This window comes from Terrapene carolina, unplaced genomic scaffold, assembly GCF_002925995.2.
Source record: "Terrapene carolina triunguis isolate 2854851 unplaced genomic scaffold, T_m_triunguis-2.0 Scaffold68, whole genome shotgun sequence".
NCBI classification, from domain to species: Eukaryota; Metazoa; Chordata; order Testudines; family Emydidae; genus Terrapene; species Terrapene triunguis.
Genome location: NW_020664419.1, coordinates 49,692,548 through 49,718,414, shown reverse-complemented (window position 1 = coordinate 49,718,414; position 25,867 = coordinate 49,692,548). Strand labels below are relative to the sequence as shown.

Genomic DNA, 25,867 nt, shown 5'->3' with positions numbered 1-25,867 from the left:
CGGTAGTTGAACAGTTCTTTTTCTGTGTCCAGGGCGCCAGTATAGGGCTTCATGAGCCAGGGCATTAGCGGGTAGGCTGGGTCCCCGAGGATCACTGTAGGCATCTCCACATCCCCAAGACTTATTTTGTGGTCCGGGAAGTAAATACCTTCCTGCAGCCGTCTAAACAGACCAGAGTTCCTGAACACGCGAGCGTCATGAACCTTGCCCGGCCATCCGACGTTGATGTTGGTAAAACGTCCCCTATGGTCCACCAGTGCTTGCAGCACCATTGAAAAGTAGCCCTTTCTGTTAATGTACTGGCTGGCCTGGTGGTCCGGTCCCAGGATAGGGATGTGAGTTCCATCTATAGCCCCACCGCAGTTTGGGAATCCCATCGCGGCGAAGCCATCTATGATGGCCTGCACATTTCCCAGGGTCACTACCTTTGAGAGCAGTACCTTAACGATTGCGTTGGCTACTTGCATCACAACAACCCCCACGGTAGATTTGCCCACACCAAAGTGGTTCGCGACTGACCGGTAGCTGTCCGGCGTTGCAAGCTTCCAGAGGGCTATGGCCACTCGCTTCTGGACAGTCAGGGCTGCTCGCATCCGGGTGTCATTGCGCTTCAGGGCAGGGGACAGCAACTCACAAAGTTCGAGGAAAGTCCCCTTCCGCATGCGAAAGTTTCGCAGCCACTGGGATTCATCCCAGACCTGCAGCACTATGCGGTCCCACCAGTCCGTACTTGTTTCCCGGGCCCAGAATCGCCGTGCCACAATATCCACATGATCCATTGCCACCGTGATGTCCTCGGCGCTGGGTCTCGTGGTTTCTGACAGCTCTGTGCTACTCTCATACTTCAGGCCCTCACCGCGGTGCCGTAGCCTCCTCGCCTGATTTCTCTGTATCTGCCTCTGGGAAAGGTGGATGAGAAGCTGCGAGGCGTTGACAACGGCCACAACTGCAGCGATGGTCGCAGCGGGCTCCATGCTCGCAGTGCTGTGCTGTCCGCACTGTCACTGACCAGAAAAGTGCGCGAACTGATTTCCCGCCGGCGCTTTCAGGGAGGGAGGGAGGGCGGTAGTGACGGACGGATGACGACAGTCACCCAAAAGCACCCTCGACACATTTTTTTACCCAGAAGGCATTGGCGGCTCGACCCAGAATTCCAATGGGCAGCGAGGACTGCGGGAACTGTGGGATAGCTGCCCACAGTGCACCGCTTCCAATGTCGACGCTTGCCCCGTTAGTGTGGACTCACAAAGTCGAATTACTGTCCTTAGTGTGGACACACACGTTCGACTTTGCAATATCGATTCCACATATTCGATTTAAGTGAAATCGAACTACCCTCGTAGTGTAGACATACCCCAAGTCATGATCACTTGTTCCTAAGCTATCACAATTTTTTGGTTCTGTGGTCAATTCCTTGCTGTCTGTCAAGATGAGGTCTAATATAGAATTACCCCAGGTTGACCGCAAAACATTTTGAGTTAGGAAATTGCCATTTGCAAATTTTAGACATTCCAAGGATGTTTTTATACTGTCAGCATGAGACCTCCAGATACTGGAACAAATTATTAAACAATTGGTTTATAAGCACCTAGAAGATAATAGCTTGATAAGAACAAATTATGCCAAACCAACCTAATTTCCTTCTTTGACAGTGTTGCTGGCCTAGTGGATAGGGGAAGCAGAAAATGTCATGTATTTTGATTTTAGTAAGGCTTTTGACACAGTCACAATCATTTTCATAAGCAAACTAGGGAAATATGGTCTAGATGAAATTACTGTGAGTGCACAACTGGTTTAACCAACTGTACTCAAAGGCTGGTTATCAATGGTTCGCTGTCAAACTGGGAAGATCTATCTAGTGGGGTCCTGGGTCCAGTTTCATTAATGACGTGGATAATGGAGTGGAGAGTATGCTTATAAAATTTGTGGATGACACTGAGCTGGGAGTGCCAGCAAGCACTTTGGTGGACAGGATGGGAATTCAAAACGACCTTGATGAATGGGAGAGTTGGTTTCAAATCAACAAGATGAAATTCAATAGAGACAAGTGCAAAGTACTGCACTTTGGAGTGAAAAAAATCTAACGCACAACTACAAAATGGGGAATAACTGTCTAGGCAGTAGTACTGCAGAAACGGTTCTGCGAGCTATAGTGGATCACAAATTGTATACGAGTTGTCAATGTAATGCAGTTGCAAAAAGGTTAATAGCATCCTGGGGTATACTAACAAGAGTGTTTGTATGTAAGACACGAGAGGTAATTGTCTTGCTCTGCTCGACACTGGTGAGGCCTCAGCTGGAATACTGTGTCCTGTTCTTGGTGCCACACTTAAGGAACAATGTGGACAAATTGGAGCGTCCAGAAGAGAGAAACAAAAATGATAAAAAGTTTAGAAAACATGACCTATGTGGAAAGGTTTAAAATAAAGTGGGCATGTGTAGTCTTGAGAAAAGAAGACAGGGATGGGGGAAAGGACCTGATAGTCTTCAGATATGCTGTTATAAGAAGGACAGTGATCAGTTGTTTTCCATGTCCACTGAAAGTAGGACAAGAAGTAATGGGCTTAATCTGCACCGAGGGAGTTTAGGTTAGGTATTAGGAAAATCTTTCTAACTATGAGGATAGTAAGTACTGGAATAGGTTACCAAGGGAGATTGTGGAACCCCCTTCACTGGAGGAAGTTTTTAAGAGCTGATTAAACAAACACCTGTCAAGGATGGTCTATATTTGCTTAGTCCTGCTACAGGACCAGGGGATGAACTAGATGACCTTTGTGGTCACATCCAGCCCTACATTTCTATAATTCTATGATTCCATGTCACTCAAATTGAAGTCCCCCATGATAACACAGCTATTTTTTCCCTTCCCATTACAGATAGGCGCTTACGAGCCAGTCATTTGTTCTCTTGTGTGATTTGGTGGTCTGTAGCAGACACCAGCTAGTATTCTATGTTGTGCTGTATCTTTCATGACATTGATTCATAAACATTTAAGAACACTTGTTTCTGAGTCGTCAATGTCTTTGAAGCAAGTAATGCCAATTTTTACATAGAGTGCTACTCCCCTCCCCCTTTGCACACTTGATCCTTCCTAAATAGGTTGTAACCATTGATTTTAACATCCAACTCTTCCCACCAGGTTTCAAAAATAGCACCTAGGTTGAATTTGTGCTCATAAGTGAGCATTTCATATTCCTGTTGTTTAGTACCTAGTCTCCTAGCAAGTGAAAAGTTTTCTCAGAAGCTGAAGCTTACTGTACAGCTGACTAGAAGTGTTGCAAGAATTACTGTTCTCAGGGCATGTGGAGCACGCAGTAGATGGAGAAAGAAGAACTGGGTTGTAGCAGTAACTTAATACTATGGAAAATGGTAACCTTCTTTGAAAGGGAGATCATGTATTTGAAAAGTGAGCAAGGGAAATAGCTAAACCATTTCAAAGAGACAAATAAGATGACCTGTGGAGGATACAGACATTTTAAGTCAAGAGAATCTCAACTTCCCCTCTTTAATTGTGATGGTTTGTATGAACTGTTTTCAATTATGAAAGTAAGGAAGGGATTCTCTATTGCATGTCTGAGCAAACTTTAACCATAGATTCTGTGCCAAAGACCACATGTAAAGTTAAACAAATATTTTGAGTTTATTCTGACCTAGGTTCTCACTTGCATTACCTCCTACATATTGAATCCCATGTACCTCAATAACTAGTAGATGAATTTTTGAATTTTATGAGTAAAAATGGAAAATTCAACATCTGATTTTTTTCATGTTATTCACCAGCTCTAGTAACTTAGTTCCCTAGGCCTAGCCTGTGCATCATGGCATTTTCTCTGCTAATACCTGCACACTAAGGAATTTGCTTTGTACAGTATATACAGCCCTCCTTTGGTTTAGTATTTTCTTAATAAAGAAACAGAGTATACGACAATAAAGGAGTAGGACATATTGTTTCCTCATCAGATTATAATTTATTTCTAATAGTTTATTATAAATAAGCAATATTTTCTGAGAGGAATGGATTAAGTTAACTAGGAGTGAGCTTGGGCTAGAGTGAATCCAAACTAGCTTTTCCATTTGTTTTAGCAGAACAGGTAACATTTGACAGAACTTCTGGCTAAAGTTTGTTTCTCTCTTTTTGTTTCTGTTCTACAAAACAATAACTTTAAATTTGAAAAAATAAATATGTAGTATGTATATCAGGAGACACCTATGTCTACAAAACAAATGGCCTTTAAGAATCAGAATATGAACATCAAGATGGATAGTGTACTTTGTTGCCCAGTGTTCCTGGGGGTTCTCTTGTTCAAGCAGGAAACTTAGTTTCATGCCCAATTTCCATTTGCCCTTATCACAGAAAAAGGGGTACATACTACACTGACTCTGGGTGCTAACCCTGAAAACTTACTAGTTTCTCTTAATTTTTTTCTCTCACACTAGTGTTCACTTCTGCCTGAAGGAGCAGACTGTTTTCTATCTTCTTGTCTTTTGTAGACAAATGTTAATTAAATATAAAAATGTAGTTATGTAAGCTCTTTAGGGCACAAACTGCCTTTTCGTTATGTAGGGGTGGAGTACCTTGTAAATGGAACGAAGATTTTTGCCTGAGGCATCTAGGCAGTAGCACAATAAAAATATTAAATAGTAATAAGAGTTTACTGATTATGCAAATATCTGTTTGTCATATGAAGACTGTTGATGAGACCCCTGAACTATATCTTTTTTATTTTTTTAGTGTACTCATACATGTGGAGATGGAATAAAGACAAGATTAGTGATTTGTCAGCTTCCTAATGGCCAAATGTTGAATGATCAAAGCTGTGAAATTCTAGACAAGCCACCTAATATGGCACAATGTAATGTGCATTCTTGCCCTGGAGATGTTTCATGGCAACGGGGACCATGGAAATCGGTATGATAGTATTCACTATTTCCTCCTTCTTTTTCTCTTTCTCTTTCCCTTTCCCTCTCTCTCTCTCTCATAAATTATATATAGTATTTTTGTTTGATCACAGGGAGACAAAACTGTGTGTGGAATGTACCCATTGTAGCTTTATTAAGCATCTGCTACTGCTCCCATTTAATTAAATGGAAAACTTCGATTGACTTGTCTGGCAGCAGGATGTAAACAATCATAAGAAACATTTTAAATGTGGTTGCTGTTCATCCTGGATTATAGTGCTGGTTAACAGTTTATTCTGTTCTGCAGGATGAGGAATCAATTTGCAATTTTAAATTTAAAATAAATACTGTAATTTGTACTATAGTATTATCTAAATATTTATATCTATATTTGCATGTAGATATCTAATGCATAACATTCTAATCAAAGATACATTTGATACTTAGATGTATCTCACACACATGTATATTTTGTTTTCCCTGTAATCAGTCAGTACTGTACTCTGCATTTTATGTATAATTGTGTATAAAGGTTTACATTTGTGGATATAACAATGACTAATTAAAGGTGTCTGTATAATTGTATAAGTAATTATCATAGAGCTCCTATCTATATGTCACTGTCTATTATTATGTAAAAACAAATACAGTGATCACCATTAAAATCTGTACAGTTCCCACTTGCAGATAATATACATTACTGAAATAATCACAGTAGACCCTATGCTAAGGGACTAGGTAGTATTCCCTATGCTGTGAATGCCACAGTAATATTTATTAGACAACGTGCAAAAATTGTTAAGAGATCAATGACAACCACCATAGGGCCTGGATCCACCTCTACTGAAGTCAGTGGCAAAAATCCCATTCTCTTCATTGGGAGCAGGGCCAGGATCACAATTCTGTTAAACATTACTTATATTAACAAGCTGATTTAATTTGGTGTTTTTGATCAAAGAATGTGGAAATATTATATTAAGTGAACTTCAGATTTCAATTTTAAAATATTTTTAAATAATCTAATTTTATAACCTAAATTTGGTACAAATATAAATTGAAATAGATGTTTTAATTAGTAATTTATAATAGTATCTCTTTCTTCCACTGTGCAATCAGAGTTTCAGTCTTATGCTGGTGCCTGTATGTCTATTAAGCAAATCTTGTTTAGCCATTTGCCAAATGTTAACTGGTGACTTGCAAACACTTACTAATATATTCTTTTGTTTTGTTTTGTTTAACTGTAGAATTACATGCTGAAAGGATAAGCAGAACTTTCAGCATTATCACTGACGATAAGCTCAATGTTTATTCCTTTCCCATCTCCTGAAATCACTTACTGCCAGTTTGTTCTCTGAGTGATGCTACAGATTGTACTGCAATATGTGAGTGCCCTCACAGTCATAAGTGGATGGTAACCTGGTGGAGCATACAGCCAGTCTGTTGAGGAAGTGGGGTCCAGGTAAATGCCCTTTTAATTAAACCATATGTGATGTAGTTTTGCAAAGATTTTCATATTATTTTATATCCGAAGTGATATAAAGTGCATTTTATATCTTTCAAAACTAAGCCATATGGTTTAAAATGGCACCTTTTAGCACCCAGTAGGAACCTTTATTTGACCCTCTCTTGACTCCACGCCCTAGTGGGGTTCTGTGGTGATGTTGACATCACCAGCATGTTGCATATTGGGTGTCACTCCGAGAGGGAGCTGATCATCAAAACCAGTCGGGGGACCTAAGATGAAAGTATATTCAAATGCTACATGTGTTGACTATGTTTCTTAACCTTACTATTAGGAGTATTCAGCACATAAAACTATAATGAACATTTTAAAAAAATATTTCAAATCACCTTTTAAGTAGGGCTTAGATGAATGCACATTGTCTGGAATTATTGATCACTAAGGGCTAGATTGTATTTGGCACAACCCTTAGTTAGAGTGGTGCAAAGTTGCAGAGCCCTGGAGGAGCACCAGAGGTGTTCCGTCTCAGAAGCAGAAAGCTTCTACTCTGAGCTCCCCGGTGCATTGTGGTGTGACCTCTGCAAATTGCTACATTTAGAATATTTCTTCACTCCCATCTCACTGGCTCTGCTGACCAGTGTGTATGGAAGGGTTGGGAGAAGCCAGGACTCTGCCTTCCATGTGCCATTTTGTAGTGCTGGGCAACCTTGGATGAGTGTCTGGTAGCCACCGTGTAATCTCCGGAGCTCTTTGATTCTGCCTTATCTTCACCTTGCCCCTCCCATTCCCCTCTCCTGCCCCCTTAAAGGCTCTGTGGGAACTAGGTAGAATCTAGTTCTACAGTCTTAAATAAAAATGTTATAGGATAACAAGTGTGAGTCTGGATAAGAGCACATCATACATTTTATATAAAATTGTGAGTTATCTGTATCCCAGTAAAGAGGAGAGGATAGAAGTTGATGGAGTACAGATAGGAACTGAAAGTGAAACAGTCAAACAAAAGAGGGTCCCTTTCAGTTACATCACATGAAGGAAGACAACTAAATATTGACAAATTATATGAGTGCTTTTATATAAATAGTAGAAGTCTAATTACTAAGATGGGTGAACTTGAGTGCCTGGTGTTAAATGAGAATATTGATATAATAGGCATCACAGAAACATGATGAAACGACGATAAAAATATATAGGAATGACAGAGTAGGTCACACTGGTGGGGGAGTGGAACTATATGTGAAAGAATGCATAAAGTTGTATATAGTAAAAATCTTAAATGAATCAAAATGTACCACAGAATCTCTATGGATAGAAATTCCGTGCTTGAATAAAAAGAGTATAGCAGTAGGAATATACTATCAATCACCTGACCAAGATGGTGATTGTGAAATGCTCAAGGAGATTAGAGAGGCTACAAAAATAGAACGTTCAATAATAATGGAGAATTTCAACTATCCCCATATTGACTTGATTCATGTCAGCTCAGGATGGGATGCAGGGATAATATTTCTAGACACCATTAATGATTGCTTCTTGGAGCAGCTAGTCCTGGAACCCACAAGGGGAGAGGCAATTCTTCATTTAGTCATAAGTGGTGCACAGGATCTAGTCCAAGAGGTGAATATAGCTGAACTGCTTGGTAATAGCAACCATAATATAATTAAATTCAGTATGCTTGTAGGGAGAAAAATGCTAAAGGAACCCAACACAGTAGCATTTAACTTCAAAAAGAGGAACTATCCAAAAATAAAGAAGCTAGTTAAATGAAAATTAAAAGGAACAGTCACAAGAGTGAAATGTCTGGAAGCTGCATGGAAACTTTTTAAAAACACTATAATAGGGACTCAAACTAACTGCATGCCCCAAATAAAAAAACAGTAAGAGGACCAAAAAAAAAAAAATGCTACCATGGCTAAACAACAGAGTAAAAGAGGCAGTTAGAGACAAAAAGACATCCTTTAAAAATTGGAGGTCAAACCTAGTGACAAAAATAGAAAGGAGCATAAATTGTGGAAAGCCAAGTGTAAAAGTATAATTAGGCAGGTCAAAAATGAATTTGACACAAAAACAAACAGGAAATTTTTTTTAAGTACATCAGAAGCAGGAAGCCTGCCAAACAATCACTGAGGCCACTGGACAATCAAGGTGCTAAATATGCACTAAAGGCAGACAAGGCTGTTGTGGAGAAGCTAAATCAATTCTTTGCATTGGCCTTCACTGCAGTGGCTGTGTGGTGTCAGTACAGGAGGTTTTGGAACACACTGATATATTAAACAGTGATAAGTTACCAGGACCTGATGTCATTCACCCAGGAGTTCTGAAGGACCGCAGATATGAAATTGCAGGACTACTAACTGTGGCATGTAACCTATCACTTAAATTACTCTCTGTTCCGAGGGTAGCTAATGTGACACCAACTTTTAAAAAGGCTCCAGAGGCTATTCTGGCAATTACAGGGGTAAGCCTAACTTCAGTAGCAGGCACAATGATTTAAACTATAGTAAAGAACAGAATTTTCAGAGACATAGATAAACAAAATATGGTGGGAATAGTCAACATGGCTTTTGTAAAAGGAAACCATGCCACACCAATCTATTAGAATTCTTTGAGGGCATTGACAAATGTGGACCAGCAGGATACAGTATACTTGGACTTTCAGAAAGTCTTTGACAAGGTCCCACGCCAAAGGGTCTTAAGCAAAGTAAGGAATCATGGGATAAAAGGAAAGATGCTTTCATGGATCAATAACTGGTTAAAATATAGAAACTAAAGGATAGGAATAAATGGTCAGTTTTCACAGTGGAGAGAGGTAAATAGCGGGGTCTGCCGAGAGTCAGTACTGGGGCCAGTGCTGGTCAACCTATTTATAAATGACCTGGAAAAAGGGGAAACAGTGAGGTGGCGAAGTTTCAGATGATACAAATTCAAGATAGTTAAATCCAAAACAGACTGCGAAGAGTTACATAGAGATCTCACAAAACTGGGTGACTGGGCAAGAACATGGCAGATGAAATTAAATGTTGATAGATGCAAAGTAATGCACATTGGAAAACATAATCCCAACTATACATACACAATGATGGGGTCTAAATTAGCTGAATACCATTCAAGAAAGAGATCTCAGAGTTCTTCAAATAGATGCAGCCATATATTCCATCTAGGTGTGTGCACACCGAGCATGCCAGAGCTGGAGAATTTTTCTTAGCAGTATCAGTAGAGGCAGTGCTCATGCCTTGGGCTGTAATCTCACCCCTGGCCAGTGTTCCTCTAAGCTGCATGCCTGCACAGCCATACAAGAGGCCATCAAGGGCTGCGCACCTGATTAGTACAGCTGCACAGGCACGCACACAGGGGTAGCCACAAGTGGGCCTGCAGGATGTGTAGGGTGAGGTGGGGAATAGGATGTGGGTGGGGGCAGTGGAGGGAGGTGAGGTGGTATTGATGGGGGAACTTAGGGCATGCAGGGCTACGGTGAGGAGAGGGGGCTCTCTCCAAGCCCCAGGCCTGCGGCGGGGAGAGACGCCTCTCTCAGCTCTGGGGCTGTAGTGGGGAGAGATGCCTCTCCCCCAGCCCCGGGGCTGTGGCGGGGAAAGAGGACTACTGAACATTGTGCAGTGTTAATTTTCTTTTTATTTGATTTCATATGAAATCAATGTCGGAAGCAGTGCACCTTGTTAATTATCCCTTGTTTTAATATTTTTTCTTCTTCTTCCATACCTATGGTAACTTTTTAAAAATATATATTATATCTAGGTTTTTTGTTTCTACTGGTGGCGCACATTACCTTGATATTGGTGCTGCACATAATAAAATTCATTCTGCACATGGTTGAAAAAAATTAGAGGGAACATTGTGGCCCTGGCTATATGAGGCAGCGCTGCCCTGGCTCCCATCCTCTACCCCCAGTTCCTTCTCACTGCCCATGGCTGAAGCCGGAGCTCTGTGTGGTTATCAGCTCACATTCAAACCTAGTTTTCTGAGGTTTTTTTTGTTCATGTATATAGTTTTTAGATAGTCACTAGTACCCTAGATAGTGTTAGTTAAGTTAGTTAGTTAGGATACTTATTGCCCTGTGTGATGCTTTCACCAGGGTTCAAGCACTGCCCGTCATGTGGGTGGGTGATTCCTAATAGTGATCCCCACATTAGATGCTTGCCATGTTTAGGGGGACACACTGAGGAGTTTGTAAATCATTCACCAAAAGAAACCAGGTGGCCAGAGACTTACACTTGGAACAGCACCTTCTCGAGCAGGCCATGAGGCCTGTTTCACTACCTGTTTCTCTACCGAGGCCTCAGATCGACTGTTACCTCCCCCAAGAGACGGAGGAGCCGTTCACTCTCCTCGGGATCACTGAAGTCCCATAAAGCTAAATGGGACCATCCCAGGGCTCATGGAGACTCTTCCTCCTCCTCTAAAAAGAGTATGGACCGGCACCATACCACTTCTGGCATGCAGGATGGAGTAGGTCCATCAAACCACTTCCAGGTACTGTACTGAGGACACTGAGAGCCCCAACCATCTCCAAGGAGGCATACCAGGAAGCAGCAGAGTTACTCTGCCTATCTATTCCGGATTATCCACTTATCCAGGATGTTACCAGGGCAACGGCCTCCACCACCTTGGTAACACCCTTTGGTCGTGTTGCAGAGACAAAGTGTCTGTCGGCACAGCAGGCTGGTCCTTTTGCGCCACAGACTGTAGAATTGAGGCCAGTGTTGAGCCTGGCACTGAGGACCTCCTCGTCACTGGTGCACTCCTCGGCACCAACATTGTCTTGTCAGCAGTTTCTGCCTTCTACTTTGGGTACCAATCCCTTCCCTGGCACCAGGAGTAGGTGTCAGATATTTGGTACCAACTATGCCGATTCCTCATCAGCACCAGTACCACTTTCCTGTTGGGCAATGGATGAGTCTAACCATCTGCTTACACCATTGGGACTAGCTTCAATGCTTTCACCAGAAACACGGGGGGACTTGGTATCCAGGTCAGGGTCCTACTCCCAGCCTTCATCACTTGATTGGTGCCAGGGACCATTCTCGGAGCAGTATCGGTACTGAGATCAGCACTCTCCGTGTAGTCGGGACCTGGGCTCCTGGCTTGGTGCCTACTGGCCACCAGTGCCTTATCTCTACCCACAGAGGCCTCCTTGGAATCCCTGGGGTGCTTCTCAGTCCCAGAGATCATATTCTTCAGCCAGCTCCAGAGCGAAATCACGGGTCCTGTTGATGGCTAATGTTGTTGCTGATCCACCACAAGCTCAGACAACTGTTGAGTCTTCTTCAGGGCCTCCAGACTTGTCTCATCTGGGTCCAGTTATTCATGAACAGAATACATCCCTGCTGTACTTGGCTGCTTCTTCATCATCTCCTGATGATTCAGTGGTACCAGGTTCCTCTTCTCCCTCAATGCCTGAGAATTTGAAGGCATACCAGGACCTTTAGCAGCATATGGCTGCTTACTGGGACATCCAGGCAGAATTTTTACAGAAGAATATGCACAAGTTCCTCTACATTTTCCAACCATCTGCTCCAGGGAGAGTAGGCCTCCCTATTAATGACGCTCTCCTGGAAATGTGGTCCATTTTGCAAGACTGTCTTCTCCTTCTCCAAATGTGACTGAAGTCAGTCTTTCATCTGAGCCATCATCACCTGCACAGACTGGTCCGACTTTCTCCGCCGTTCCTGGTCTCCTTATGGTGGTAGACAGTTCAGGATAACATATGCCAGGGTTTTCCTTGCTCAGTCCCTACCAACCAGGACTGTTTTGGGGAGCACATCCGGGGTCACTAAAAGTTCAGGGCTTGTGGCCAGAACAGGAAGCATCACTGCATATCAACATCCTGGAGCTTCAGACCACCTACATCCCTGTCACACTTTTTCTCATCATCCACACTTTCCAAGATCACATCAAGGGCTCAGTGGTTCACGTACTAACTGACAATACCACTGCAATGTATTATGAGAACAGACACGGGGGAGCACACCCAAATGTTCTGTGTCAGGATCAGCCTCTGGCAGTTTTGCATTGGTAAGAGCATTACTCTGGTGGCCAATCATTTACCTAGGGTCCAAAATCAACTCAGATCACCTCAGCAGAAATTTTCCCCTGAATCATGAGTGGTCCCTGAAGCCCAGTATCCTGCAGTCCATCTTTGCAGCTTGGGGCATCCCAACAATCAACCTGTTCACTATGAGAGACAACAAGAAATGCCATCTGTTTTGCTCATGAGGAGTCTCGGTCCAGGTTCCCTGACTGATACCTTTTACCTGGACTGGGAACCAGCACTCTTGTATGCTTTCCCCCCTGATTCCAGTCATCCTGCAGGTGATCTTCAAACTGAAATTGGACTGTGCCAGGTCATCTTCATTGCTCCAGCATGGCTGAGGAAGTGTTGGTTCTCTGACTTTCTCCTGTTATCGATTTGGCCTCCCATATGCCTTCCTCTTCATCCTGACCTTCTGACTCAGCATCACAGTCAGACTTTGCATCTTGTGCTCAGCTCTCTGCATCTCACTATATGGCTGTTCTCTGGTTAAATGAGGAGGAAGAGCGATGTTTAGAGGCTGTTGGACAGGTTCTACTCAATATAGGAAGCTTTCTACCAGAATGGCCTATTTGGCCAAATAGAAGCATTTTTTGATATGATTGTTAGCCCACGGAGTTCAACCAAAGCTGACTAGTATTCAAGACATCTTGGAGTACTTGTTACTTCTTCAGTCATAAGATCTTTTACTTAGCTTGTTGAGGGTGCATCTGATGACAAGTTTGGTGTTCATTCACCCATCCATGGGAGGTCAGTATTTTTGAATACCATGGTAACAAGGTTCTTGAAAGGGATACTTTGTCTCCACCCACCAGTGAGAGAGTCTGTTGCTTCCTGGGTCTTTAATATGGTCTTAGCAGCTCTGATCAAGCCTCTGGTATCTTCTTCTTTTTCTCTTTTGTATCAAAAAACTGTATTCCTGGTGGCAATGACATCTACGAAGAAAGTGTGTGAGTTGCAGACTTTGATAGCAGAGCCTCCTTACACACAATTCTCCAAAGACAAAGTGACCTTGTGGCCGCACCCTAAGTTGTTATCTGAAGTGATTTCTCAACTTCATTTGAATCTGGTGTACCTGTGTTCTTTTCTAAACTGCATTCAATCATGGGGGAGTAGCATCTTCATACATTGGATGTCAGGCAATGTCTAGACTTTTACCTGGGCAGGACTAAACTCTCTCATGCTTTGCCTCATCTGTTTGTTCACACTGAATGAAGAGACAAGCAGCCTCTTTGTAGATGATCTCTAGTTGGGTAACTTCCTGTATCAAGACAGAATACGAAATAATTCTGATTACCCCCTCAAAGGATGTGAACTTATTCTATGAGAGTGCAGGCTACGTTGATTGTATTGTTAAGAGATGTTTAAATATAGGACTTACACTAATGGATCATTATGCCATTTCTGCAGCACCCAGAGCAGATGCAAACTTTGGGAAGGCATCTCTGCAATCCCTTTTTAAATAGACTCTGAGCCATACTCCTTGCAAGTACTGCTTGTGAGTTACCTATGTGGAATACATAGCTGCATCTACTCGAAGAAAAAGACCAGTTATGTACCTGTACTGTAACTTTTATTCTTTGAGATATGATGCAGACATGTATTCCACAACTCATCCTCCTTCCCCTCTGCATTGAGTCTATGCTCTTGGCATTCCATGCGAATTGAGGAGGGCTGGGGCACTGCCACCTCATATAGCCAGGAGAGGGGCTACAGACACAAGGTGCGGGCACCGCCTCTATGGGTACTATTAGGCAAAATTCTCTGGCTCCTGTGCACTTTGCATGCACATGTCTATATGGAATACACGTTTGCACACACCTCAAAGAACAACAGTTATGAGTAAGTAACTGTTTTTCATCGTGGGTATTTCTCTGAAAACATCTACTCAATGTGCAGCAGCAGTCAAAAAAGCTAACAGAATGTTAGGGACAATTAGGAAAGGGCTAGATAGCAAGACAGAAAATATCAAAATGCCACTGTATAAATCCATGGTATGCCCAGACCTTGGATACTGCATGCAGTTCTGGACGTCCCATCTCAAAAAAGATGTATTTGAATTGGAAAAAGTACAGAGAACAACAACAAAAATGATTAGGAGTATTTAACAGCTTCCATATGAGGAGACATTAAAAAGACTGGGACTATTCAATTTAGCAAAGAGAGGATTAAGGGGAGAGTGGGTGTAGAAGTCTATAAAAGCATAAATGGTGTGGAGAAAGTGAATAAAAATGTTGTTATCCCTTCACATAACACAAAAACCAGGTCACCCAATGAAATAAATAGTATCAGATTTAAACCAAACATAAGGAACTACTTCTCCACAAAACACACAGTGAACCTGTGGAACTTGCTGTCAGGGGATGCTGTGAAGGCCAAAAATATAAGTGGGTTCAAAAAGAATTAGATAAGTTCATGGAGGATAGGTCCATCAATGGCTGTTAGCCAAGATGGTCAGGGAAGTAACCCCATGCTCTGAGTGTCCCTAAACCCCTGCCTGATAGAAGCTGGGACTGGATGACAAGGGATGGATGTTTCTATTACATTATCCTGTTCTGTTCATTCCTTCTCAAGCATCTGGCTCCGGCCACTTTCAGAAGACAGGATACTGGGCTAGAAAGACATTGGTCTAACCCAGTGTGGCCATTCTTATGTTCTATAATCTTACAGCAATATTGATAACATTACTGCAAAGTATATCTGCACATTTTTATAGTTTTCTTTACAACAGGTGTGGAGGTTAGTAATATGAGGTCATATTCTCAGTCGGTGTAAATTGACAAAGTACCATTGATTTCATTGGAGCTACTCCAAGTGACACCATCTGACAATCTGTCCCATCCACTTCAATAATAAAAAGTTAATAAAAATTGTATAATAGAAATTTATAGTTAAAAGAATACTGAAGCAGATTCTCTTTCCTGTTTCATTGCTTTGACCATCTCTGGTGGTGCAAAGCAGCCATAAATCTTATGCACCTGGCTCCAGAAGGATTCCTTATGTGTCAGGGAATCTGCAATTACTATAGAGTTGTCATAATGTGTCATACACAATCTTCTGCACCTTGCCAAATGCATGAGGGAGAGGGGAGGACTGGGAGAAAGGAGACACAGATACACCATCACTATGCCCCATCAGTCCCTGGCTGTGGAATGGCCTTTGAGGGAACACAGATTGGGGCATAAATTAGACCAGCCTTGAAGTTACTTTTAATTTATAGTGGGAGCTGGCCCAGGCCCTACTGAGCTCAGGTTTAAGGAAGTGCATAGGCACCGAGTTTCTAATCTGCCAGGGATGCTGCCCCGGGCTCTGCCCAGGCCCCGCCCACACTCCGCCCCCACTCAGTTCTGCCCCTTCCCCCGAGCATGCTGCACCCTCGCTCCTCCCCCCCCCACCAACGCCTCCTGACACTGCAAAATAGCTGATCCGCAGCATGCGGTAGGCATTGGGAGGGAGGGGGAGGTGCTGATCAGTGGGGCCCGCTGGCGGGCAGGAGGCGCTGGCAGGAGGGGGAGGTTTTCCTGTGGGTGCTCCAGTCCCAGAGCACCCACGGAGTCGGCACTTATGAGGAAGTGTAAAGGTTGCTTTGTCCCTGTTCAAATCTGTCTCTGACTACTTCTCAGCTGGACCAGAAGCTCTGACTCACTGATTCTGCAAAAGTACTAGTTGTAGTAAATCCTCCTCTTGGGTTCTAGCCTCAGGCATAAAATGATGCAGAAGAAGACTAATTGAGCTAAAGAATTTAGAATCCTCAGGACAGGCAATAATGTGACACAAGAGTTAGAAAGAATGTGTCAGTTGCCAATTGTCATTTCTTTTTCTTCCAGTATAGAGTGAGGAGTCTGTCACGTGTCTGCCTTCTGCTATAGGTATAAGCAAGAAATAATAACAATTGGCACTTGAAATGAGCTCTTATCAATTATATTTCAAAACAAAAAGCTCTTGGCTTCTTCAGAGTAACTGTCATTGGTAATTGCATATCATTGGCCTCAATGTTTGATAGACTGCTGGAAGTAGCTCCAAAGAATGCTATAGCCAGGTCTGTAAGATGTGGAGATGTGATAGCGTCATACTTTCACTCCTAGATGGGTGCTGCTGTGTGTAGAATAGTGGGTTCACTATAGGGAGACTGTGTTAGATCAGTTTCAACAGCATTTGTAATTGCTTGAAGATTACTGAAATTCAATTAAAATGCAGTTCTGTCCTGAAAAGTGTTAGTGTAAAAATGTGCACATTTTATTAGCAGGTCTGCTCTGCTTGTACACTCCAGGTCATATGTGTTGACTAATTAATGTAGGGCTTGTCTAGACAGGGACACTCAGGAAAATTAATCTGGATTAATTAAAGGTATGGATTTAAAGTGGATTCATTAAACTCTATTAAACCTCTGTGTGGGCGCTTCCAAAATTAAAGAGGCCTTAATTCAGTTTAACTTAGTAAACTGATTAAGGCCATTTTAATTGTGAATGAGAGTGACCACACTGAGGTTTAATGCAGTTTAATGAATCCACTTTTAATTCACACCTTTAGTTAATCTGGATTAATTTTCCTGAGTGTCCCCATGTAGACAAGCCCTAATATAAATTTTATGACTATTAACTACTATGAGTACTGCAGAATGAAAGAGTGAGTTGAATTCTTTAAATGACTATAAATAAAATTAACTTAAGTTCCCATTGCAGAATCTTGAGTATTGGTGATGTCAGAGCCAGAGACTTTAGTCCCAGGTTGAGTTTGCAGGGTGGCAATTAGAAAATGCATCCTTTTACTTATAAATTGAATACACTTGGTATGGAAGTCTCTGAGAGACAAAGAATAGGGGATCCTAGGAGGGCCATTTTACAATCACTTTTCAAAGTATAAATGCCTCCCCACCCCCACCCTTTGAATTGTACAAAAGTTTCTGAGTGAACTTTCTTTACCAAGAGATGAATCATGGTCTTTATTTTTAAAGTCTTTATTTGCAGGACAAAAAGGAAACAGGGTGGCTTCATCTGCATGTCAACTGGTAATGGTCAGGTGACTATCCAAGATCCATACATCTTTTAGGGACTCTGAATGATTTCAATTATTCTTGTGGGGATACAAATCAATCCAAAATAATACATTTGTCATATTCTTGATTTAAAGTAAAATTATTAATATAATTAATCTATTAAATCTCTGGCAGTGGCATGTGTACAAAAAACCTGTAAGTCAAATTTGTAGGTACAGTCTTTCAGGGTAACTGCTGCATACTTGAGTACAATATCTCTGTCTTGATACATACAGTGCACTATAATACAGGGTCTAAATTAACCTTTCATATAACTAATTATTTCAGTGGAATTATACCAGGAAAAAATTCTGCCCCCTATGTCTAGGATGTTTTCCTTTAAGTCTTCCCTGGTTTCAGGTGTGAAAGGGTTGAGCCAACCATTCAAAACTCTGTGGAAGAATTTAAAAAAACTTAAGAGAGAAAATATATGGAGACCATATGCCACATTGTAAAATATCAAGAGAAAATTCCATAGGTGTTTTAGCAGTTTGCTAAGAGTACATTTTTTATTAAAGATTTATATTTTATTCTTTCCTTCTTTCATTACGCTGTGTTGGGTTCTTACATCTGTCTCCCTTCCAATAGGGGTATTTCAAGACTGACAGTTTCCTGCCTTCACTGTGTTATTCCCAGCAAAAGACAATCTGCCTAAGCAGACTTCCTTCACTTCTCTCCTCAGAGATGGCACACAGTTTAATTGCTAGAGCTACCACAATGTTCTTTCTAAGCAAGCATATTTTTTCTTAAGGTAAAAGCACTAGAAAGCACTACAAAGAAAACAGACATACTAATAAGCTTACCAGAGACCATCCTCTCCCTTCAACCCCCAACCAGGGTTTTTCCTGTAGTTTCACATTAATCGCACTCTTTGCTCTAAACAGGAACACAGTCTTATGGGACCTCTGTAGGACAAAGCCCTTCCAATCCATCCCTAAGGATTGGGGCCTTCCATGTATCGGAGGTCCTATCCATTTGCTAGCTCAGGAAGAAGGCCCTGAGTCAGTTTAATCTCTGATTATGTAAAGTCCTTTCTTTGTCTGTTGATTCCTTGAGAATTCAGTTTTGGTCTTTGAACTGTCCTCATGTAATAGGTGATCAGCATATCTAAGGACCTCCCCTCAGGGTGAAGCTTCAAAGGCTGAGCCTGTAGATGGGGGTTTGCAATCCTTTCTGTTCCAGTACTTCCCAGGAATTCCACTTCACGTGTATTGTTCCAAAAGATTAGTCATGTTTGCTACCTTGTTCAACAGAGTCTTGAAGTTCACAATACTTCCCAGATATTGCATTAATCCTGTCTTCACACAATCCCACAATAGTACATAAATATTTGCATTTTTAATACAATGGGCTCCTCAAATACTTAAACTTAATTCAGTAAGGTTTGTCCAGGATATTGCAGGAAATTGCCATCTGTCGCAATATTTTTTCTGTCAACATGAAATATTATCATTCAATCAATAATGTTTAGTTTTTCATTGAGGATTCTTATAGTCAAATTGTGAAACTAAATAGTAATATATGGTTATTTGCTGAGGGATGACAGTGTGTTAGATTTTACGTTGTAAAAGACAAATGACAGGCTGTTACTTCATTTAGAGCGCTGGGTGAGCACAGTCTGCAGACATCACATAGTTGCTCCAGAGTTTATGTTTTTTGTTTGTTTGTTTGTTTGTTTGTTTTAAGAATAGAATTTACTAGGAGGTGTATTGGCTGGCTGTCAGTAGGAGGTGATTTTTGCCCCGCCCCCCTTCCCCCCAGTGTATTCTGGGAGCTTTTTAAAAAAAAAACCTCCTTCCTCTGAAGCATCAGAGATGGCCACAGCTGGAGATCGGATACTGGACAGGGTGGGCCAAGGCTCTGTAGTGGCACTGGCCATTCTCGTTCTCAGGTGCTTGACTGGCTGGTTCTTCCTCACATGCTTAGAGTCTAACTGACGGTTATATGTGGGTTTGGGAAGGAATTTTCCTCCAGGTCAGATTGGTAGTGATCTTGTGGGGGAGGTTGCCTTCCTCTGAAGTGTGTGTGTGTGGGTCATTTGCCAGGATTAGCTGGGTATATTTCATTTAATCATTTCCCTGCCTTTCAGGGGCCTCTGTCACTGGTGCATGTTAGTCCCTCCTATTCTCTCCCTGTGGTACGTAATAGTCTAATGTCCCAAGGGCTGTAATATTTTGTTCCCATTTCAGTGGTCGGGTTTAGTGTGCAGGTGTCAATGGCCTGTGATATAAGGAGGTTAGACTAGATGACCTAGTGGTCACTTCTGGTAAGTTTTCATGGAACAAGTTTGTCTTGAGGAAGGGTTTGAAAGAGAGTAGTGTGGGTGCTCCTGTATTTCTCAAAGTATTTTTAATAATTACATAAAAAGTTCAAGAAGTGTATTTCATCACAATATGAAGTTTACTAATTTAGGTTCCAGTTCAAGAATACACTTAGATGTTTAAATCCAACCCTATTCAGTATAGCACATAATTATATGTTTAACCTTGACTTCAATGGGACTTAAATGTGAACTTAAGTGTTGCCTGAATACGGATGCTTTCCTGAATCAGGACTTTAGCATGGAATACCAAAGCGAAAACTGAAAAATGGCATACATCATTGGGATGGAAACAGGTATGTCTATCTGCCCTCTGTTTCAAGTAGCAACATCCAGGTCTTCAGGTAAGTGTAGAATAGCCAACAGCCTAGTGTTTAGGGCACTCCCTGGGATATAGGAAACCCAGCTTTGAATATTTGCTTTGCATGGTTTGGAATAGGAACCTGAACCCAAGTTTCCACCATCGAACTATAGAGCCTCTCTCTGACCCAATGAATATTTAATTATTTATAAAAACTGGAACAGCTCCAACATGACAGATTGAGAGAAACCCACCCTAGAATTAAATTAAATATTAATTTAAGTGCTCAGATAATTTTAAGTGAGAAAGAGTGTGATACATCAACATTTACTATTGGAGCTAAGAATTAGGAAGCTTCATTTTAAGAATGCTAACTGTCCTGCATACCTGGGAGCCATCTGTAGCCGGTCCGTGTTCAGGTATCTTTCTTATCAATGGATTCATGTATAGACCAGAGCTGAATCAGGTATTTATCTCCTTAAATACAGACAAAATTATAGTTTTGTTTTTAGAATAAAGTATATTGTTAGGATATTTATGCAGATCAGATAAGGTATTCCTTCTAGAGGCAGATTCAACATGCCAGTGGCATATTATGTGTTTTTTCTTCTACTGTTGGGCAAATATTGATACATGCAACTGTCGTTAGTATTACCAGTGCATAAATGGGAGGATGAACTCTGGGAGGATGAACTCCTCTCTCTAGTTAGTTTTATGTTTTAAAGATTTTTTATGGCATCACTTACTATCATTCAGTCACATATTTTAAAGCTCTGAGACAAATGTCGCTGATTTCTTTAGTGTTCTAGGTTTTCCCTTTAGTCATTAACTCCAGAATTACTACACTGAAGAACTCTGTCTTTGCACTAGTGGAAGAAATGTAATTTTTATTTTATTTTTATGAATGGAAGTAATTTTTTTAAAAACTGAGGTTCCAGTCCTGTCCCAGTGAAGTCAATGCCAATTTCCTATTGACTTCTCTACGAGCAGGAGCAGGCCAATGGTGCATAAGTAGAAATATTTATTTGCTTTCATTTTAATGCGAAGATCCTATTATGTTTCATAAAAGTGCCTGCATTCACTTCTATAGTATATAAAGAGTATTTATATCCTTAAAGTTAACCTTTTATATTAAAAGGGAACTCAGGATCAGAAATCATGGTTTTCAAAACCAGCTACATTCTTATACCTCTACCACTGCTGCTGCATATTGTCAAACTTCAGAATACCTCATTACTGATACAACATGTTTAATATCCCATTGACTGAAATCTTTAATGGTAGCATATGCTGATGATTCTTTAAAACTTTGAGAGAAAGGAATGCCTTTTTAGAGATCAACTGGTAATGTCTGCCACTATCCAGACTATGTCATAAAATGGACCTGGAATAGTAGACTATTAACTATACCATAATTTTGATTAAAATGGATCAAAATAGCTATTTCCAAAATTCCAGAAAGAAGATTCGTATGTGTTGGTTTTATTAAATTTAGAATAAATTCATACATTTTGATACTATATTGTCTGTGTAGTTTTAAAAATAAATAATTTATAATTTATGTCTGATAATTTATTATGTTGAGGTGACTTGATGTCTGTGTGAAATACAGTTGCATTTTAACCCCTATTTGTTTGACACATGTTTTGTGGCTTTGTCTGTGTTTATATTTAATTTGTGCTTTATTAATGCATCCTAATATTTGGGCTTCTTTTTAAAATGTTGGAATTAACCACTATTGTGGGAAATGTTTTATTACCATTGAGTGATCTCTGTATTGTAATGAATTTTCTACGGTTTTTCAGTAGCATTATTTTCACAGGGAAAAATGTTAAGGAATTTCTTTTGTAAAATATTAAAGGTTGTTATATTATAGAACTTGTCATGGCTTTTATACCTGAACCTAAAATTAATTACTCTAACTAATCATTGTTGCCACCAGAAAGCTTACTTAGACACAACAGCAGCAATTAATGAAGTTGGGCAGGTTGGCATGAAATATCCAGGTTGATGCGTGATTTTTGGAGATAAAATTAAAGGATATTGGCGGCAGGCCTCCTTGTACTGTAGCTGTAACTTTAGAGTCCGATCCTGCTACCACTAACGTCAGTGGCAAAAATAATACAAAACAATATTGATAATATTTTAATGATATTTATTATGTTAATTGATGGTACACCTTCAACTGCAACACTGTTAAATGTTATCACACCATGTCAAAAAAGATGCATCAGAAATAGAAAGCTAGAGAGATGGGCAATTAAAGTTGTTATATCACTGGAAAGACTTCCATATGAGGAGAGTTTGAAAAGATTAGGACTGTTTCATTTAGAGAAGAGACAAATATGAGGGGACATAATAGAAGTCAATGCAATAAGGAATGTCATAGAGAACCAAAATCAGGTACTTTTGTTTACCATTCCTAATAATACAAAAACAATGGAATATTCACTGAAAATGAAAAGACAAAAACACCCACTAATTTTAAAAATTACTTTTTTTAGAGAGGCTAGGATTTTGAGAGATGCCTAAGGGAATTAGGTACCCATATCTGAATAGGAGTTCAAAGCTGGAACCTAACTCCCTATTGCACCTTTGAAAATCCAGCCACAATCCATAATCAGCTTGTGGAACTCATTGCCACAACATATCATTGAGTCCAAGAAGCTTAACAAGATTCAAAAAAGTATTAGATATCTGTGGTTATATTAGCTATGTTTAAAATATATAAAGGATGTAAACACTCATGCTTCAGGTTATAAGATGACCACTGACTTACAGGGGTTAGCGAATGGGCAGGATAATCCATAATTGTCCATTCTGAGGGTCCTTGCTTCTTTCTCTGAAGATTCTGGTAATGGCCATTGTCAGAGACAGGCTAGTGTACAGACAACTAGTGTGATTGGTGTGACTGTTCCTGTGTTTCTTGAATTTTTCCTGCTGACGCACCCTAAGTCCCAAATCTCCAAACACTTACACGCATGCTTACATTTAAGCATATGAGTAGTCTCAGTGCGTAAACTTGTGCATAAGCGTTTGCAGGATTGGGGCCTAAATAATAATATATAGACTGAAAAATACAGAAGAATGTAATAGGTTGAAAAGAAAATGGAAGATGACATAAAGAGGTGGGTAAAATATTGTATTTCTCATGACAGACTACACAAAAATATATTTTGTTCCTTTTTATTTAACATTTAAAAACAAAAAATTTACCCTATTTTCCCTATTTCTTTAATTCATATAGAATTTTTTAAAATATTGTATAAAAATGAAACTATATTTTGCAAGTTATGAATACTGAACTACTGTCTTTTATCAATACTTAATTCTTATTCAGTTTGGGGTGGGTGGGGGGCCTCGAGTTAGCACTTTGCAGGGGTAAGTGTCTTCAGTCTATGATTTAATATAGTATAAACACAAAAGTGTTTATTTAAAATGCTCTTTTATTATGATTCAGTGGCATTTCATAGAGGAAAGTTTGTAAATTATTTTAAAATCTTTATATAAATGGTGCTATTTAAATGCAAGATATTATTGTAATACCTGGGCATAGTGAACTAAGATAAATGGGTACAGTTTATACATTAGTAGAGATGGGCCTACTCTGAACATTTGGAAATGTTGTGAGGTTTGGAATCCAAATACAAATTTGAGAGATGGCTGGTATTTCTGAACCCAGTTTCTGGATCTGAATACCACTGAACTTTGGGGAGGACAGACCAGGAACTAAATACTACAGTTGGGTTTCATCTCTAAATTATACAGAAGTAGAATAAAACTCATGATTGTTTTGATATGTTGTAATGCGTAAATAGCAGTTTTGACTGTAGCAGACATTAGATTCTTCAAGTGATTGTCCACATGGAGTCCACTCCTGGTGTATATGTGCCCCATATGCACAAGATCAGGTTCTTTTCACCAGCAGTGCCTGTTGCAGCCATGCCTTCACCTTAGATGTCCTCACATCCCCCATCTGAGGGCATAAAGGTTGGAGTTAGGCCCAGATCCTTAAAAGTATTTAACTGTCTAACTTCCATTGATTTCAACAGCTTTCAGCCTAAATACCTTTGAAGACCTGGGCCTTAGTTCTTTGTCCATTGACTTTATAAAAATAAAATGAAACAAATGTGACAGATTGCTTAATGCACTATTGGGAGATGCTCAGATATTACAGAAGTGAATGCAATATAAGAACCTATATAGAATAGAAATGGAATTCAAACTCAGGGCCTGTGGTCCACATAGGGAGGTCATCAGATATTTATAAGAATGGGTGTCCAACTGCATGAAAACATAGAAATCATGGAAACATTGGGCTAAAAGGAGTCATCCAGCCTAATCCCTGCGCTGAGACAGGACCAGGTATGCCTAGACCATCCCTGACAAGTGTTTGTCTAGCCTGTTCTTAAAAACCTCCAGTAACAGAGATTTCACAACCTCCCTTGGAAGCCAACTGCTGTGCTCAACTAGCCTTATAGCTAGAAATTTTCTTCCTAATAGCTAACCTAAATCTCCCTTGCTGCAGATTTAGCCTATTACTTCTTTTCCTGCCTTCAGTGTACATGGAGAATCAATCAATCACTGTCCTTTTTATAACAGCCCTTAACTTATTTGTCGGCTGTTACAAGTCCCCCTTCAGTTCTTTTCTCAAAACTAAACATGCCCCCCTTTTTTAACCTTTCCTCGGAGGTCAGGTTTTCTAAACTTTTCATCAGCATTATTGCTTTCCTCGGGACTTTCTCCAAGTTGTCTACATCTTTCTTAAAATGTGGTGCCAAAAACTGGATACAGTACTCCAGCTGACTTCAACACCAGCTAGAGCAGGACAATTGCCTCCCGTGTCTTACATATGACATTCCTGTTAGTATACCCCAGATTATTAGCCTTTTTAGCAATTGCATCACATTGTTGACTCATTCAGTTTGTGACCTACTGTAAGACCCAGAACCTTTTCAGCAGCACTACTGCCTAGCCAGTTATTCCCCCTTTTGTAGTTGTGCATTTGATTTTTTCTTCCTATGTGTACTATTTTGCACTTGTTTGTATTGAATTTCATCTAGTTGATTTCAGATCAATTCTCCAATTTAAGATGTTTTTGAATTCTAGGCCTGTCCTCTAAATTGCTAGTAACCCCTCCCAGCTTTGTGTCATCCACAAATTTTATAAGCCTACTCTCCACTCCATTGTCCAAATCATTAATGAATATATTGAATGGTACGGGAGCCAAGACAGACTCCTGCAGGACCTCACTAAATATGCCCCCCCAGTTATAAACATGTTATGAACTAACCAGTTAGAGCCACCTACCCATGTGAGAGCTCATTCCATTAGAGCTCAGGTTTCCTGTTTGAAGAACATCCCTATTTCTCAAATCTCTAGGGCAGCTGTATGGAGTTTGGGCCATAGATTTTCAAGATACCATTCTTTTGGTAAAGGCTTCCACATAGGGCTATCCTGAAGCCATTGCTTCGAGGTAGGTATCAAGAGTCCTGCTCAAACCATCACAAAATTGCTTTTTAGTCCCCAGGAGTGGAATCCATGTGGACAATCACTTGAGAAGAAAGAGCAGTTACTTACCTTACATTTACTGTGGTTCTTTGAGATGCATTGTCCATATAGATTTCCCACCTTCTACGCTGCTACAGATTCCTACTTCTCTGGGATAATGTATTGGCAAAAGGACTGAGGGATGGTTGGCCCGCTCTGCCATTTATACCCTGGGGGACATGAGGACATCTAGGATGTAAGTGCTGCCCAAAAGAATCATATCTAAAGCACATGTGCACCAAGAGTGGAATCCAGGT

General features: G+C 40.6%; 1 protein-coding gene across 1 annotated transcript in view; it reads left to right on the top strand.

Moving 5' to 3' along the window:
• ADAMTS20 (ADAM metallopeptidase with thrombospondin type 1 motif 20) overlaps positions 1-25,867 on the top strand; it is a 199,093-nt gene that overhangs the window by 130,059 nt on the left and 43,167 nt on the right. The window contains exon 28 of the mRNA XM_026648760.1: positions 4,733-4,909. Coding sequence (XP_026504545.1) covers positions 4,733-4,909 — 177 coding nt within the window. The remainder of the gene's footprint in view (positions 1-4,732; positions 4,910-25,867) is intronic.